We start from the raw sequence: 19,578 nt of genomic DNA on the forward strand, positions 1-19,578 counted from the left end.
AAGGCACAGCTTAAATGATTGTGACAGCGAATTAAATGATTGTGAATGCCCAACACGGCCGCCAAACAAGTTTGCTGCATAATCAAACAAAGTGTGCTTGTTGGCTTCTGCTTGTTGTGTTTCCACACGTTAAAACTGATCATTATGCGCTATAAATCAGAAATAAACATTGACGAGTATCGAAGGTGCACTTCTTTGGTGAATAACTCTTTGATTCAGCTGTTAACTGTACCTCCACTTATTCTTTTTTCCGAACGTGAACTATTAATTGTAGGCTATATATTCGTATTATCGACAAGACATAGCGAGTAACAAACATTACTTTTGTACTGTAGTTGCAAGTCCAAATTTTGGCAAAACGCTGGAGAAATTAGGGGGACCGTTTCGGTCCCCCAAAACACCTTAAAAAAAGCACTGCACATCACACAAAGAAAAAAAACGCAACGTTTTTGCAAGATGATTAAAATAGTCGAATTTGGACGAGATGATTAAAATAGTTTAGATTATAAATAAAATAGTAAAAATATAATATATTTAGATTATTAATAAAATAGTAAAAAAAATATAAATTTGGGGGTAATGTGGATACAACATATTTTACCGATACGCCGTTCCGGCAATAGCCTAATCCTTTTGCGGAACGCTGTTTTAGACCATTTCGGCTTGTTTTATAACTACTTTAATGATAATACGCTAATTTGTAAAAATCACACCTTTGAAAGTAGAATACACTCAACTCAAACGGTGGCGGAAATTGTAAAATTATTTCAATAATATAAAAACACTTATTTTCTGCTTTAATCTGACAACGCATTTGTAAATCTATCGTAGCCTGTAATTCGAAAAATTGTTCACTAGGAAGTCAATAACGCACATAAGTAAAAATCAGCGCGCCCCGCTTTTCCCTATATGTTTGGTTTTAACATGAACCTAAATGTATTTTTGCGCGTCGAACGAATATATTCGGTCTTGAAAATATGAACAAAAATTAACATAACGGCCGTTTTAAATTCCATAAAACAACCCAATTTACCTTATTTTAACCAAAGTTTAGTAGAAAATACTATTATGAATTCGTGTTTCGCTCAATTTATACCTAGTCTGCAATATGACCATTGTATCGTATAGTGACACATCTTCGACTAAAAATCTCAATAATCTTGAACGCATAAAAAGTATTTTGGTGCTTTGACCTAACTCTCTAACAGTGTTTTTGTGCAACCTTGCCGACGTTGGTTTAACGCTCCTAAACAACTTGATAAATGCCATATCGAGTAATTTGCATATCTTTTATCTGTGCTTAATGCGTCACATTCCATCCTAAAATCTAAATTAAAGAATTTCTAACCAAATAAATGTTTGACGCTTCGCGCGACGCCAATTAGCATTTTCTTAAATTACACTTTAGTTGGACATACGCCCACAACTCCCATATACCTAATAAAATGTTTCTTAAGCCTATACTTTTTAAAGTGTCACGGTATTACGTCATACTGTGTATGGTTGAGATCCTATTTTGGACCCTGCCCGCTATAATATTTTATATTCATGAGGTCCGCTGTACCCCTGCTTCAGAGGGGGCAGGGTAATATTTGGATGAGGACTGCAAGCGGAACCGGACTCAGGACTTAAAGTTCAACGGATTCGGTTATTTGGCTGGTAGTTGTGCAGTCGTATGTTCTACCCCTTAAAAAAATAAATCCTTAACTTTTTGCTTCCCTCTGCTTTCGTGTCGACCTTTGTTAATACTGGTCAAATATTTCTAAATTGCCAAAAAATAAGATAGCAGAAGCACTGAAACCATATCGCAAAGAAAAAACACGCTGATGTTAATTTGCATATTTTTACACATGAACGAACAATAATACATTTAGGAGATGGCTCGTAAAAATATAATTTAGTAGGCCTATAGGTCTTCCGCTTGCACCAGTGTTTTTGAAGTTCTGAACCTTTCATACTCGGTGGACCGTTCATAATTTCGCAATATTGTGTTAAAAAAATGCGCCATGCAACGTCACAAGTAAGGTCATTAAAGACATAATAAAAACTACAAAGGTAATTTAATGGGACAATGATAAAAAAAATGTTTTCTTATGGCCCCCGAAGACTGTTGCGTGCCCTCCCCCCAAGGGACGCCGGAGAGGGGGGCGCGGGGTCAAGCGCCCCTCCTGCCCTTTGCTAAGGGGGACAAGGGGGGACAAAAGTGCCCTTTTCATGAAAAATGATATATTGCTTTCTACGAAAAGCTACGGAAAAACGCCAAAAAATTCGTAAAATGACATGGTTGACATTTGTTAAAACATTTTTGGTACCATTTTAAGCCAATCTAGAGGGCGTGGCCGCAAATTTTTTTCCGGGGGAGCACCCCCTGACACCCCAATATTTCGGCTCGCTACGCACGCCTGCGGTCTATTTTGCCCTTACCAAAAAAGTCGCCCCCCTTGCCCTGAAATCGCTCCGGCGTCCCTGCTCCCCCCATGGTGGCCCCCAGGATGGAGGAGGGCCAACGTTGAGAACCATAGCTTAGAGTTAGACACTGTCAACAATTTTAATTATTATGAACAACGAGGGGTATCCAACACCAGGCACGCGTGCCAAATGTGGCACGCAAGCCCAAGCCAAAATACCGCACTTATTTGTTATTCAGCCAATTGTCAAAAAATATTAATTTGGTATACAGCCAATTGCCCTTGTTTATTCACAATATAAAACAATCGCTACAATTAAGACAACTAACATTTACTTCTGATATTGTAACATTATACTGTGGTGGAGGCTAGCTTTCACATAGTTAGCCTATAGCAGGGGTGGGCAAACTGCGGCTCGCGAGCCGCATGCGGCTCTCCGGCATGTTTTTCGTGGTTCTTCTAGTTGAATCATAAAATTCCAACACATTGGTTACCAAGAGTAGGCTACCGTTTATAAACTTTTCTCTCTTTTTCTTTTCTTAATTTAGTCCAGAATTTCGTTTATGACCTAACACTAAACATACGGTATAGTCCGAAGAGTTAGTTAACAAAAGAATGATTTTAATAAATTTTGTGCGTTTTATTTTGCTATCACCGTTATATTTATTCTTGATTATTACCGTTTTGTTGTTATATTACAATTCTGTTATTATATGCTGCTAACCTTGCTGCTAAGGCTCTCTGGTACTTGTATTTTCTGCAAATGGCTCTTACGTTGAATACATTTGCCCACCCCTGGCCTATGGCTTTTGGTCGAATATGAATGGTTTGCTTGATTAAAAAGCGCTTTTAATATTAGAAATTAGAAACTAGTTTGGCACGGGAAGAAGCTATAGAAAAAAGTTTGGCACGGAAAGAAGGTATGAGATAAAAATTGCCACGCCGGCAAATTTGAGTTGGCTTATCATCTACTGAAGTAGTAAATTGAGTTGGTAACAAACTACCGCCAAAACATATGTCAACTCTCCTTAAAAATAGGATAGTCCCAAGGGAAATCCCCCATAAAAATGCCGTTGTTATGTTTTCGCTGCTAAAATCAAAATATACATCGACATTTTAGTCAATACATGTTCAGCTGCAATAAATCGAATAGTATTTAATTTAGCTGTTTTGTCGTCAATGTGCTTTCGCTTATCGGTGTCTCCAAGTCGACAAAAAACAAAAGAAACCTTTCCAGGCGATTGCGCGCGCTCCTTTAAAAGAGAAAGAGCAGCAACTCAAATAATTTTTGTGGAAACAACTGCCTGACGACAGATGCTTAAATGTCTGGAAGCCAGGCTAGCGCGAGGTTTGAAGGCGCTTTTTGTTTTCTTTCTCGGCCTACGTGCTTTGGTTACAACCGGTTGACCACTCTTTAAGTTGGTGTTTATGATGAAAGTGTTCATGCGGTCAAATTAATTAGATTCATAGCAATTCATTAGTGGAAGATGGTAGTTCTTCAGTACAAGTTTATATCGTGTATCCAAACGTCACGTTATTTGAAATTTAAAGTATTTTTGAGTGCTTTTGGTTTCCACATGCAGCAATTTCTTCAGTGCTATGTTCATTGTTCACTATGCATTTTTGTCATTTAAATTTCAATAATTGGAAAATTCATAAACTAACAATTTAGATTAACAAAGAAATCCACTACCTCTGTGGCGGATTTAACTTTTAGATAATGTTTGTGCTATTGTACAAAAAAGTTAAGTACCACGTTTTTTGCCTACAAATCGACATATTTTTCCTTTGGTGTTTTAAATCAATTTATCATTTTTCTTTGCATTTGCATTACCAAGAAGATAGTAGCCTGCCATTATTTTTAGTAAAGTGAACATCAATTTTCTTGTTTGTATATATTTATGTTAATAGATTACAAGTGTGCAAACAAATTATCTTACTATAGGTCTGCATTTATGTTTTTTTTTAATTTAAAATAGTTTTTTTGTAACATCTGTCATTTTTTTGCAGTGTAGCCCATATTTTTGCACTAAAAGTTAGCAAAAATTATCTTGCATTTTATTTAATGAATAGCAATTGCATATTAAATAATCCTTTTTTTTTAGAAAAATCTGTTAGATTGGTAGACTGTAGTAAAGCTGTTTGTTTTCATATTGATTATATTGTACCTATACTTAAAATCCTAAACTTGGCAACTAACAAAATATTTCTGCATATGACAGACAACAATATATTCCTGATAAGATTGCTTCTTAATTGAACAGTTGTCAAGCATGGACAATGAAGGGGTGCTTGAGGTGTATGGTAAGCAATTCTAGTTACTTCACCCTAACCATGTTAGTACATTTGCCGGTGTATATGTAGAATGTTATAGTTAAACTAATAAATTAACTATATACAAGGTTAAAAAGGTGTACTTTTTGTTCTTTGATTGATTAGTACATTTGCTGTGGTATAAGTAGTATGTTATTAGTTAATCCAAAAAATCAACTGTACTAGAGATTAAAAAGGTGTACTTTGAGATCTCTAATGAATTATTTGTATTAGTGCACTATAATTTCCAAAACAAAAATAAGTTTTCTGCTATGACACATTTCAACACATTCATAGCCATTTCCTTGTATTTAAAAACTCATTTTTAAATTATCTGTGGTTAATGTTTATCATTATCAGAAGCAAAATCGAATTCTATAAAATGTAACAGATATGAAAAAAAAAACACAATAAATTGTAATTTTGTTTTATATAAACGATAGTTCTTCCTTTAAGTCACCTTCCATGATCTGTGGTTTTACTGGATATTAAAATAACCAGCATCTCAACCCGTCAAATGATTCATTTCTGCCCCGAGTAGGTTCTTGGTCAGGAAGCCAGTGGGGAAGTTATCAAATTCCTATTGATTAGCTTTTTGTAAAGTGTGTAGCCTCCGCACATTCGCTCTGTAATTTAATTACAGAAAATTTAATCAATCCACTGAAAAACTACCAAATATATTGTTTTGTTGTTGCAGTGTCTCAGGTGTAGGTAACATTTGTTTACTAGCAGGTAACTTTGATCATATCAATTATATTAGTATAAATTCGAGTAGATCTAGAGCCAAAACCAATAATTTTTTTTGCATAAAGTATAAACATTATATATAAATATTTTTTTTGTTCTTCGAATCTATAGCTTTTTTATTATTTTTATACTGAAACCATAAAGTTTAAGTTAATATCTAGTACAAAATCTACTCAACTTTTTCGGTATAGTTAAATGTTGTTTTTCATGAGGCGTCCCATATAAGCTATTTATATAAAATCCGTCAGATGCTTCAGATAGCTACCCTCTCTTGAACTGCCATGTTTTTTTGAGATCATAAGATTGCAGTGAGGATAATCGGCTCTTCACTGCTGTTTTTTGTTTATTTCGTGGACAGATATCCACGGCTTGCCGAGCCACCAAATGTCATGCGGTCAAGTGACGTCGGGTGTTTGGATCGTAAAGTACTGTGTACTGACAAACCAAAAGCTTTGGATGTTCGACCTCAAGCAATCAAACAATGTAAGCCTGTGATCTATTAAATTGCTTAATTCTGTTTGGTGTTTTAAACAAGAAGTATGTGTTTAACAGGACACCGTCTAGCTTCAGCTTTTGTAACTTTTTTAGACTGTTTGCTCTGAGTGGATTAGTAAATACAAATATGTGTTTTGGTGCAACACACCAAAAGTTTCCATAAATAGAGTTCAATTATGTACTCAAACTAGAATATTTTTTAAATATATCAAACCTGTTTTTCTTTAATGTACTGTAAGCATTTCTGAATCGTGTTCAAATTTGTTAATGATGTACCGTTGCAGTCAAACTTTATTTAAAGGTGTGGTAAAACCGGCTCTTGATTTTAAGTAAGGAGCGTCACTTGTTGTCAGATTTAGGTAGAGTGAGTCATTTATTGTGCTGTTCTATGTCAGTGCTATTTTAAACCCTAAGTTTTCTTTGTATATAATTAAAACAGTTCAGTTGTCGAATTCACATCGTTCAGCAGGCGTTTGCTATTCAATAAAAATGTAACTATAGAAAAAAGTGTTTGTGTTTTGTCTTACCCTATTGGTGATTTGATACTTTGATCTAACATATAATAGATACATATTATTATGCCAAAAAAGAGAGAAATGCTGGAAAAGATAAATACTGAACATAAATAAACAAAAAAACGTTTTAGGCCCTGTCAATTCAAAACGTTTGATTTTACTACTAAGAAGTCTGATGAGTAGTACACAGGTTACATGTGGATAATCTGATTGTAGGTGATGCCTTGTATAGGTTTCTCTTTGTGTGAGATAAGCATGGGACAGATCTATCAATAATGCAAAAGACAGGCTACGTTTCAAGGCTTACAAAGTGGCGCACCAGGCAACTTAATTTCTACAGTGAATTGATTGTAGTGTCTAAGAGCATTTTACTTCATTGTTATTTTTATATAAAACGTTAGTCTTTTTATATAAAACTTTAATAAACTTGCATCATGGAATGTAAAATAATCTAATTAGTTGTTTGATTTCCGTCATATCAAGTTATTAAATTATAATCTGGCCACTACCTGCATTAGTTCCTTTTCAATTTTTCAAACCATCTTTGACACTCCAGGCGAAATTTGTGGATTTGCGCTGAAAACACTGAAAGCAAAAAGGTAAACCACTTCAGCGAAGTTTTGCGCAGCAACTGGGTACTCGCAAACGCTCCGGTGGATAGCCTAAACGGGCGAACGATGATCTATGCGCGAGCACCGATCAACGCACGAAAAACCCACAGTCACCGCTGCACCTCCATTCCATAATGCACAGGGGATTCGGTGGTGGCGGTCGAAACGAGCCCGTCACTGTCAAAGCAGGGCCGGAAGACGGCCTGTGGATGCCGAATGTGGCTCGCCCGATCGTTTCCCTTCGGCAGCAGCGGCGCCCTTCGTTATTAGTACTAGACCTTCGTTCGCATTCCCTGTAATACGGCCTCTGTTGTGTTGTTGGCTGCGGTTTGCAGATTGTTGCGGGCGCAATTGCAACTGGGACGGCCCTAGCTTTTCTGGGCGCCTTGCTGCTGCGTTTTTAAACGCAACTGCCTTTTTTGGCCGTGCTGTGTATTTGCTCGACTATGAAGTTTGGATGGTGTTCGAGAGAAACTCGATAATACCTCGCTAAAACTTTTAATTACCCAGCAGCAAGTCGCCCAAAAGAGAGCTAACTTTTCTCTTACGATTTTTGTAATTTAATCGTAAGAGAAAAGTTAACGTCAGATTAAGTAGTGTAGGAAAATATAGATGTTAGGTGTAATCTAGTTAGAATGAGATCATAATAGAGAAAAAACACGTGTGTGTGATTCTAAATGTGGAAGTGTACTTTAACGACATTCTTAAAAAACACTTGTTTCTCAGTTACAACCTAGACAGACTGTCCATGAAAATTGTTGTCGCGAAAGAGCGTTTTGCTTTAAAACGGTTTCTGTGGTCGAAGTTCTGCCGCTTATGAAACATTCCTTTTTTCCTATTCATATCATTCAAAGGTAAAGTTTCTTGTGTCCGGGTTTGTGCCTGTCAATGTGCCAAATGCAGATTACGAACAGAGATATGCGAATAGATGATGTATGTAGGCGCCCTTGTGCGGTATTGCACTGTGGTTAAGAATATTTGTATCGCAGCAAAGGCGTTTTTGTCATCCGGGTCATTACTCAAACAATTCGTATTCGCAAAACTTTGAGGCGTGAATTTTTATTGAATTTTACTTAACTTTCGAAAACTCTAGATTTTCAGTGATCGTATTTCCAGATAATGCTTTATAAAATGCGACCTTTGCTGTTGCAAAGATTATTTTGCTGTTACTGATCAGGAATTAAGGTCGACATTTATCTTGCAAGGGTCAAGGTGATTTCCATTATTCACATATCAAGTGCAACTTTGCTGTTGCATACAGGCTTCTATCACATCATGCTGTGCTGCGTTGCTCAACGAATATTACGATTGTAAACCGCCAACTACTTGTCATATTGAATTGCACATCCGCGATTGCTGTCGACGGCAAAATATGGCTGCTCCCTTGGGTTACAATTGTTTACCTAAAGTGCGCGTTTCTCCGAATTTACAGAAAGCGAAACAGCCATCACCGCTGCTTGCCTCTTTATGGCACACCCAGATCGTTCACTGCGAGTAAACTTAAAACGCTTGTTGGCTCATGCAACTCCCTTTCCCGCGGTTGACCTTTATGACCTGATCTTATGCTAAAGCTAAGAGGTCGGAGGTCAAATTGCCGCGACTGTGGCCGCTCCATTCGCGTTCTTACCGTTCACCATGCGACTATTCGCTGTGCTGTTTTCTGAAGTACGCTGTGTTTTTCAAACTTAGTACTAACATGCAAACGTCCGAATGTCAATTTGCCCTATCTGTGTGTTCTTACCCTTCGGGCCGTTGTTCCTAAACTGTGTTCGCCAAATCCAAAAAATGTACCGTCCGGATTTCAATGATTTAGCTCAGCATGGTCCAACTGCAGGCCCGCGGGCCAAAGTTGGCTCGCGAACTGATAGTCAGCTTTGGTTCAATCTGGCAATTTCACTTAATTTTTTGTTTTTTTTAATTTTTTGGTGTTGAAATTATTTCATAACTACCGTAACTGAACAAAGGTATACATTCCATAAAGTTAGTATATATGCCATAGAGCAGTGGTTCTCAACCTTTTTGTTCTCGCGACCCCCTTAAGTTTTCGATAACTCGCGCGACCCCCCAATTCTTTACAAATTTACAAAACGGTTAGTCGTTAACAGCAGTGCAATCTGTCTGTAAATTCTATTTCTCTTTGCCAAAACGACAAGACCAACATTTTATTACCGGTATTCTGTGGATGTTTTGGAAAAGGCTATTTAAAATGTTATGATGCCGCTGAAAAGTAGAAATACTTTGCCTGTAACCTATTGTAAACCTAGCACAAATTTTATTGTTACTTGGCCCAAATTTCAATTTGGAACTAAAAGCGCCATATACTACGCCTGACGCTTTAGTACTGCAGAAAATTATTGCAGAAATACGCATCAAAATCGCGAACAATTTTTCAATTAACGTTGTTAAAGTTGGTATAAACAAAGTTTGTAGGCCTCGTGAGCCCGTGGTTTCACTTCATCCCACAATGTTTCAAATCAATTCGGTCAAATTAGGACAGAAAGCTTACTGTCCTAATTATTTGCAAATCGTCGGACACAGCAGTTAAATTAGGACAATTTATTGTTTTTGATTCAAATTTTAGGCCTTCTGGCAATCCTGATTTGAGCGTCCATTCATTTTTATTAGACATCGTTTGACTGAAGCTAAGTTTAATTCATTATTGAAAAGTGTAATGGTGACGTCATTACCGCCACAGGTTCGCTGCAGCAAAAGCCGCACAAAGACAAATGTTAGACTGGCGGTTCTTTTGCTCAGGGCTGGGGAGCCACCGTAAAATAGCATTAGCTCCGGCTCCAGCTCCGGAGCCATCAGGCAATTATTAAATGGCTCCGGCTCCAGCTCCGGAGTCGTAAAACTCAATCCTTTGGCTCCGGCTCCGGAGTAGTAAAACTCATATCCTTTGGCTCCGGCTCCAGCTCCGGAGCCATCAAACACACATCCAATGATTCCGGCTCCAGCTCCGGTGCCACCAGTCACCTATTCAATGGCAAGTTTTAAAAATTGCTTCTGGCTAACTAACGTTGGAGATATAATTTCTTAGCTTTAGCACCACAAATTGAAAAATGGCTCCAGCTCCACAAAAATAATAAAAAAGGCTCCGGCTCCACAAAAATAATAAAAATGGCTCCGGCTCCGGCTCCGGCTCCAGCTCCACAAAAATAATAACAATGGCTCCGGCTCTGGCTCCAGAGAAAATGCTTAGCTCCGGGCTCCAGCTCCGGCTCCCCAGCCCTGCTTTTGCTCCTTATATACTGCTAAACTGTTAGTTCATATTGCCTAATTCTTGTGATTATTTCCTTAATGAAATTGTACATGGCGACCCCCCCCCCCCCAGACAGCCCTTTGCGACCCCCCTTGGGGGTCGCGACCCCCAGGTTGAGAACCACTGCCATAGAGTAATAGACCATGTATAATTGGCCAGCAATAAGCCTAAGAATAGCAATTTAAAAACATTGGCCCGCAAGATAAAATAAACCTTGTTTTTGGCCCGCGATGAAAATAAGTTGGACCGCCCTGATTTAGGTTGTTCGTTTTTTGTGGTCTGATGAGATGTCGTGAATGAAAACACGTGCATTTAACGCGAACATGCTTGCAACAGTGATTAGCTGAGTGGTTGTAAATGTGTTCTATTAGGGTTCCACTCTACTGAAAAGTTCGGAACCACTGACCAGAGGGTTAAGGCGGTAATTCAAAGCAAAGTACATGATATAAAGGTACCGAAATATCACTGAGCAGAAGCATTTCCTAACTGGTGTATTAATAGTCCCCCATCTTATCTGTCTGCTAAGAAGCCAATGTCGATATCTCGCGACAAACCTGTCAGTCCGTGCTGAGTTCAGCGATGATGTCACTTGTCCGTTTTGTGCGTTGTGCAATGACGCCGTCCATTATTTGTGATGCTTGTTTTTCAAGTTCAGTTTTTACATTTAAAAACACTTTCTGAGTAACGCATTTTTCACCTATTGCGAGGATCTAAGAGTTACGTGTGATTTGTGAATGTATTGTGACAATGATTTAACGCCATGTCTCATTAATGCAAGTTTGGTTGACTAATGAGTCAAATGACTTATGACAAAAGTGCCTTACCGAGTGTATTTGTATAAAAAAGTCAATCCGACTCAACGAACGTTGTTTTTAAAGCCCTAAAACAGTTTCGCTTCCATATACAGTTCATCAATTCATCATCATTAAGCGCATTTACTAAATTACTGCATAAACAAAACATTGCAGTTCAATGAAAACTGACGCTTGTTGTGGTATATGGTCAAAAAAAATACCTTTGTTTATCTTCTATCCTCGCAATGCATTGTAAAGGTAGACTTGGGTTTGTTAAAGGTGATAACCAATCACGCACATCCCACAGTAATACACGTCAGTTAGGTTTCTCTTCCACCAGAAAAAGTGTTTTTTCTTGTAAAACCTTTCTTAGTGTCGAATGAACCCTCGTAATCCTGCCAAGTTAGATTGGAAGAAAATAGGCTAGAGCAGTGCTTCCCAGCCTTTTTCAGTTCGCGACCCACAATTATGACCAAACGAATGAAAAACAAATTAGTGAGAAAAGAAACAATGTATACACATGCAATTTAGTATTAAGGCAAAACTTGAGCTTGCATACTTAATTGTTACGTATTGTTGCATTGTTGCATAAATGTTACGAATGAGAATGCAATAATTTCCCGACCTAATGGAAAAATGTAACATTTAAAAATGCTTGACGACCCACCTGAAATAGCTTCGCGACCCACTGGTTGGGAAGCATTGGGTAGACTACATCAGTGTGCTGGGTGCGTGTTTAGCCTGCGTACCCTGTCGCGCGTTTTTCTATTACGTGCAACATAAAGCGCCGCGTCAACCACAAAAACAAAAGCGTTTGTCAGACAACAACAATTGGTGGACAGAGACAGGGCGGCTTATTAATTGTCAGCAACCCGTAATGCCGAGTGACTGTGTTCATATTCAATGAAACTGCCAGGCCCGATTTCAATGTGGCTTTCGTGCGTATCAGCTAAAAGCAAGGCAGTTTGTAGCTGCAGCAAACCATTGAAGTCCAAGGAGGGCTTTAGTCTTCGCCGTGAAACCAAACTTCGTTCCACGGCGAAATGAAATAGATAGTTAGATAGCTTGCAGTTGAAATGGTTAATTTAAGGCGTAATTTGCGAAAGTTTCAGTTAATATCACGAATGCTATTTTTCTGTATTAGTGTTTACATTGGCGCTGACACCCGCGTTTATAAGGGAAAAGTTTTAAACAAAGGTTAGAGATCAACTGTGCGGGACTCCCCCGTCAAACTAAACTTGGCAAACCGATGTGACCGAACCCTGAACCCTCGAAGTTGTGCTCTTGGTCAGATGAGATCGACACTTAAAAAGCAGGCGATTCTCATATTTTTTCCTTGTATTTGGCGACCCGTAAATTGATACGTCCGAAAAATATAACAAAGCGTGTTTTATATAATAGAAGCGGTCCTATAAATAAACTTTCCGCGCAGCAGCTGCCCATGGCATATTTTAAAGGCAAAACGAACGCAGATTGACGCACACGTGTCATTTTTATTTGAAAAGGTTGGTGTTCATCCGGTTGCGCAGGTAACCATCCGGTTGAAACGTGACTCGTTGGTCATTAGGCACTGGTGTTGACGAGCTGTTCTGTGACGCTTTTGGTAATTAGTCCGGTCGTTAGATAGACTTTGCTACGACTAAAGCCTATAGACAATTGTTCGGGGAATTGGCTACAAATTATTTTCCTGTCTTTTCTGTAGGTTTTTGTCAGCGGTGCGGGTTTCACTAGTTTCTGAAATAAGGATGACATTTCGTTTAAGATTCGTTGATATTTTTCCTTTTTATCTTATGAAAGATACTACATAATGTCGCTTAGTGAAGGAACGCTATAAAGTTAATCGCCGCGTCTTGAAAGATGTTGATTGGATTTTGGCTTGTTATTCGTATATTTTGTTTTTCATTTTGTCGTGTCAGCACAATCTTTTTTTTTTACGTACACTGATAACTGGGGGTATTTGGGTGATCGGAAAAGTTTAAAAACACAAGTTTAGCTCTTCGTCATAAACGAATTGCAATTTGTTTGGTGCCCGATTCATTTTTTCAACTGAATTATTCCACTGACCTTGTCTGGGCCGTATACTAACACGAACAGGGAAAGAACCCACGTCCAACGCAACACTAAACTCATTGCACGAAGTCTGGCCACCAGTGATGGACAACCGCTTCATGCTACACCTCATGGAAGAGCAAGCCCAGAGCTCAATCGGGTTACGGACGAACTAATTGCACGTTCTTTCGCGCAATCGTTGTTCGTGACAGACGTGTGGACACAAGGCACACTTGTCCGAATCGGAATTCGCGCCGGGCAAATCACGTTCTTAGCGCCCGCGCCCGGGAGAAACGTAAACAAAAAAGAATGCAGAATGGAAATGCCTTTTCCGCCTTGAGCGAACGCCCCCGCGCCGATTTTACTGAAAAGAGTCTCAAGTCGTTGTATTTTGTTATTTGATTGAGGCAGAGTAGATCGCAAAGTGATCTTAGCCAAAGGCAAATCGATGCTACGCAAACTCAAAATTGTTGCCGCTTTTCCGCTGCTTTACTTAAAACAAAATCGGCGCTCTTAGTCTAGAAAAGACCAAGATCCCGTGGTATGACAATCTTCACAGGATCACAAAACTAGAAACTGGAAAATCTGACATTTGTACATCGGCAAAACCCTGGCATTCTTTTTAGCCTTGCAAACCGGGGTGTTTGAGTTGATTTACGTGGTTCGGAGACTATATGCAGGTTCTCAGGAATCAGTCTACCGATACATATACAAGTTGCACAATTTTGCTCAGAAAGGATTGAAATGCCCAGTTTGCCTTTCTTTTCAAAACGAAGGCTGGTCAGGCTATTCTGCGGTTTAAATGATATGCAAATGGCCATATACAATTAGGAAGTGGGGCGTCCCTCCTTCCGGAGTAATTCCGCGATTGTTCGATGATCAGCGTTTTTCGACTGACTGTCAGTCTGAAAACTACCTGTTCAAGTTAGGAAGCAAAACCTGCTCGTCGAGCTAAACTTGCGGTTAATAGAAAGAAACTGCAGTGTACAAATGTGCTGTAGAAAACGTGTCAAGCTCGAATGGAAACGATTACGCCTTAATGTGGGTAACTTTCGTTCACGTGAGAAGAGTCCGGTCTCTTGTTCATTTTTTGCTATGATTAACAATTGTTGAGTCTGGCAGTTTCGACGATTGATGCTGGGAAGCAAAGAAATGACTAATTGTTATTTGTTTAAACAATCAACGCTCGTTATAGTCATTTGTTTTGACAAGTCTTTTGAATAAGTAACGTAAAACTTTATCGTAAACCTGTTCAGGTTCAAAAATCAATCTAACCCGTTTACGATTATTATCTGTGTCCACCAAACTTACCTCCAATGTCTTGGAGGCCATACGATGACCACAACCCCACAGTAATAAATACTTGAAATATTTAAGTCACAGGTCTCTTACATGGTTAATAATGACAATAGCAGGAACAGAACGACGTACACGTCGCTTTTCCGTTAAACTTCTTTTATACTTTCTAACAACGTTGAATAAGGGAGATAGAGTACTATTCCTTATTTGTTTGCTCCTATTTTTTTTGGGAGCTGGAATCATCTTTATGTTGTCGTGGTTGCGTCACTGACTCCGTGTTGATGTTTGGACGCCAGTGCCAGAAAAAAGGCAGGTGCATCATTTTGCTGGACGTGTGTTGTATTGACTCCTAAACACGTGACAGAGTGGCATCCGGAAAGGGCACTTCCTTCGATTTCAACTTCTTGTTTATGCTGACGCTACGTTTCAAAAGAAAGAGAGAAGGAGAGAGTTATAACAAGAGAAAAACGCGCTGCTTACACTGCTCATTCTCTCGGTGACGTAGCGATTGTGACGAAATAACGGGCGTGATTGTGCGCCGGGCGTCACGCACACGCGCACCTCGTATTAATAAGGGGGAAATGCCGGCTTCGGTTTCGGCCCATAGTCAGGATGCGCCAGCTTTGATCGCACAGCGAGTAAAAGCACATGGGGAGCGCGTGCCCTGGTTGAAATGTTGGGTCACGATGTAAACAGGGTCCAGTTGTTTTTAGCCTGTACTCGATTAGGATTATAACACTCTTTTTTGCAGTTTAGTTTAAGCCTTTTGTAAGTTATCATAATTGCAGTAAAGAAAAACCGATCATAATTGCAGTAAAGAAAAGCGAGCAACGCAGGGCTTCCAGGTCAGGTCTTTGTCCATTTAGAAAGTCCAGTGAACTTGTATATACAGGCAATCCTATGAAAGATCACTATTCCAGGCCCTTATCGCTGGGTTAAATTTGCCGCTAGGTTTCCGCAAGCCTGAGCCCCAAATGAGTTATCCATTTGTTTCTGCATAGCTAGATTGCAGGCAGTGCTGTGCACTTTCCCAAACTGAGAGTCGAGACTCTGCAGGGATTCGCACGACGTGTCTTAGTAGGCCTACATCAATTTGACACCAAGTTTAACATAAATATGTATTGTATTTTTTTTTTCGCCAAGGGTTGTGGAAACTATTCATGAACTAAAATTGGGTCCATATATTTCGATTATCGAATTGTATTGGTTTTATATTTTTAATTTTAGTAAAAGATGACAAAGACTTAAAAAAGTTTGGGAAGCACTGTTTTTGACAGTCTCGAATAAAACGCATTTGAACAGCCAAGAAAATCAAACCATTTCTTATGTTTTATTTAACCATGTTAAGTTCGCTACTTTGGCCTACCTATTTTAGGTCCTAGTCTGATTGTCCTTACTTACCGCGCCACTCTTGTAGCTTGGGAAATTGCGCAGAGCCCTGATGCAGTACGTTTAATCGCACCGTTGCTAAATTTAACTCTCGCCTTTTTGCCATGTAAGATGGTCGCTCCGGTTGGCTACCTGATTGAGTCACAAAGGGTGCTATTGCATTGCAACCCTTATTTCAACGTGCTCGTATTGGATGTGTTAGCTAACTTTATTGATCAGCGTGTTTTTAAGTAAAACGTGTGAAGCTTTTTGGCCCCTTAGCTCTGTTTAGCTCAATCGTTTTTAATTGTTAAAAAAATAACATATATAAATCTAAGCCATTAATCCTTGGCATTATCTAGCTGGCACACTGTAACCTATATGGCTATTTTTAACAAAGTGACCCGTAGAGGATTTGTTTGTTCGTATGGTAAATAGCGATGCGGGAAACAATAACTCGATACTCGTCTGCCGTTTAACCCCGTGAAGGAAACAGGCAAACAGGAATCACAGCTAAGTCGCATATTTACATGTTTTTGTCAGACTCCGTTAGGCTCCGGTGCGTTGAAAACATCTCCTTTCACGAAACGTAATAAAAAATGGATCAATAAACATACCGAGACACATATCCCAGGGTTCGTGTGCTGTCAGTTTAAAGCCGTGGAATTTGTCACGTAAACCTGCAGGAAAAAAACGAGGGTTTTAAATGACGTTCCATATTGCGGTCCTTGCATTCGATTCTTTGGTTTATTTTAAGTACGGAATCCGGAAATGATCAGCCTAAAATGAGGCTACCTTGATCTGTGTAATTATTTAGAAAAAATGAATAATTGTCTACCGGTACATATAATTGGAAAATAGTGCCTATAAATGATTCGAAATATTGCCCAAAAATGATTAGAAATTAGTTCTTATAAATGATTTGAAATAATGCCCAAAAATGATTAGAAAATAGTGCCTATAAAAGTGACAAGCAGTCGACCGTGTGGCGCTTTGATGTAATATGTTGCACGTAAGAGCCTATATGCAATTTGTCTTACCCGGAAACCTTGTAAACAAACAGGATGCGATTAGCCTTGTGGACTTGGGGTTTCATCGAGGCAGGAAGAGTGTCATGTGTTTGTACGTGCTCTGACAACACTGACAGAAGGTTTGTGGAAGTGATTCATAAACAGTATGGAACGACATGATGTGTAATGTAACTTGCATCAAGCTTGTTGCCAAAATGCGATTAGGAAAATAACAGTGGTAATTGTTTGATTAAAATATTTGCTGAAATTACACTGTCACCGTGTTTGATCTAGTCAACTTTTAAAAAGATAACCTTTATGCCCATTGTCGCAAAAAAACTATCGTAGTATAGGAACTTGGGTTACATGTAGGGCCTACGCATATTAATGCAGCGCCCTACAATCTAACTTTAAAAATTTTACCAAAGCGTTAAAAAAGTATAGCTCAGCATCGCTATTTATAACTAACATAGGTATAGTCAGCTCGCAAAACAGCCGACAGGCCCCCGGTCGTATTAAAACCGACTGAGGTTAGGTTTCTGGCGACAATGACGGAAGTTACATACACCCGCCGTTGATTGAATCTATATACCCCTTGCCGATTCGCCGGCTGTATGTTGGCTTATTAATAGCCTATACTATGATCGGCGTGCACAATCAGTGCGGTATGTTTTTGATAACGCCGCAGCAGTTTGCTGATTGATGGGACTTTCTGTGGCCTAGCGGTTGTCATTATTTTATGAACGGCCAAACGCTCCGTGAAAACCACACTACCCGACCAAGGTCAGGTGGCTGCCGTGCCATTGTCTGATTTTGCTCCTAACTTTTGACTCGTGATGTCCGATAATATCGGATCAGAGCCGATACTCGATATCAAGTGGTAGTGTCGGAGCTCGTCCGAAAGTTACAACCGGAGGTAACTAAAGTTCTCAACGCTTAAATAGATTGTGGCCTAATTACTTGAACATTGTTTTAGCATAGCAATGACGCCGTTTTCTATCGGATCGGATCGCGGTACTTTTGGGCCAAAATATCTGGTATCGTTAGTGGAATTAAAATCAAGTATCGGACATTCCTACTTGTGAGTGGTTAGAAATCAAATTAGGGCACCAAGTCATTTTGCAGTGTAAAGGTAAGAATAATGCAGATACCACTAAAGCTGTAACGCTGGCTGATTACGCCTTGCATTTGCTATGCCTTTTTATCGCACGTTGACCAGGCTAAAGGTTATACAAAACCCTGCATTCGACTAGGACTGTCCGATGCGAAGCATTTTGTTCCGATATTAGATACTTTAAAGTTAAACTGAAACTAAGGCCCTCCCATCTAATACCAAATAATGTACTTACATTATGGCCAGAAAAGCAAAATTGATAAAATAATAGCGTTTAACGGTATTCCGTTTTTAAGTTATTAAGCTAAAAATTTCTCTAGCTTTAGGAAGCTTAGTTACCTTCAGTTATTACTTCCTGTTTTCCAAGTTATTCTTTTAGGCCTTTCAAGGTAATAATTGATTTGTTCGATGGTAGCCAAATGCTGAAATAAACACAAGTTTAATTGGGTATCGGATCTGTACCAGTTATATTGGCTTGCATCGGCAAGTACCGATAGTAGTACTTTATTAAGGGTATCCAACTGAAGTTGAGCATGTTCTACAAAGGAGAAACCTTTGATTGATTGTTAAACCTTAGCGATTTTTTGTCATCGGTTATGTTAAAGATTCGCCGCCAATTTTGTCCATGTTTTCTTCTGTAAACGAAAGGTGGCGTGCCCCCTTTTGCCGGATAGCGTCGAAACAATCGACAGAAGAAGTTGTTTTGTACACAACGCCAGCGCACGTCGGCACCGTAGGACCAGACGCTTCACAATTTGTGCAACTCGATTCGTAGTGAGATCTTGGCATTAGCGCTGCCACACTTTTCCTTAGTGAATACTCCTTGTTGTATAGCAACGACTGCGCAGCAAAATGTCGTATTTTAGGTATTCTGGAACCCCTAAACGCTATGGTTGACCAATTGGCTATTTATGATAGGGTAGACACGAAGAGTCGCTTATGGCATAATTTGTAAGTTTGGGCCGCGTATTGGATTTTTGCAAATCCTGGCTTTTAAACTTACACTCCAGACTGACAGAATATGATGCGCTAATCCCAATTTTAATAATAGACTTGTTTAAAAAACGAAATTAGTTAACTAGAAAAGTATGGCTCTAGAACCTTGAGCAGTATTGCAAGAAGTCGCGTGAACAGCGAGGGGCCAGCTGGTTGCTTTGTAAAGTTGTCCAAACAACTTCGGTGGCGTTACAGTGGTTCTCAACCTTTTATGGCTTGCGACACCCCTCAGAAATAATAAATAGTTTGCGGAACCCCTACAAGATTTATCCCGACTTTCCGCTTTCCCTAATCCCGACTTTCCGCTTTGATTTTCAGCAGCCGCCATTGGCGCTCACTCGCGTAGTATAGTTTCCTCGTAACCTATAGAAGGCAGTAGGCAATTGGCGTATGCTGTTTTCGCTGCGAGCGTTCCGACAAAATGATGCGCACCACGAGCAAGACCAGCTACGACGAGAACACTTGCAGTGAGGAGACGGTCGGCTTTAGGCGCCGGTTCGGGGAAGTACCGCGCCGACACACTTACACCTGCGGTGATACGTCACCCGACATCGAAAAGCGCGGAAAGCTGAGGAGAAGATTCAGAAAGGTGGCCAG

The 19,578-nt window shown here is 39.4% G+C and overlaps 1 protein-coding gene across 3 annotated transcripts in view; it reads left to right on the top strand.

The window, feature by feature from the left end:
• Positions 1 to 3,708: 3,708 nt before the first annotated feature.
• Positions 3,709 to 19,578, top strand: part of LOC146133385 (uncharacterized) — a 65,258-nt gene continuing 49,388 nt past the window's right edge. Inside the window, exons 1-2 of one of the 3 annotated variants that reach the window (XM_083397997.1) lie at positions 3,709 to 4,744; positions 5,827 to 5,951. In XM_083397997.1, coding sequence (XP_083254123.1) covers positions 5,853 to 5,951 — 99 coding nt within the window. In that variant the 5' untranslated portion in view covers positions 3,709 to 4,744; positions 5,827 to 5,852. Of the gene's footprint in view, positions 4,745 to 5,826; positions 5,952 to 17,844; positions 19,571 to 19,578 lie in introns of those variants that run through there. The other 2 variants (XM_083397996.1, XM_083397995.1) reach the window with 2 other exon arrangements.

Source organism: Ascidiella aspersa, chromosome 9 (genome assembly GCF_963924565.1).
Source record: "Ascidiella aspersa chromosome 9, kaAscAspe10.2, whole genome shotgun sequence".
NCBI lineage: Eukaryota > Metazoa > Chordata > Ascidiacea > Phlebobranchia > Ascidiidae > Ascidiella > Ascidiella aspersa.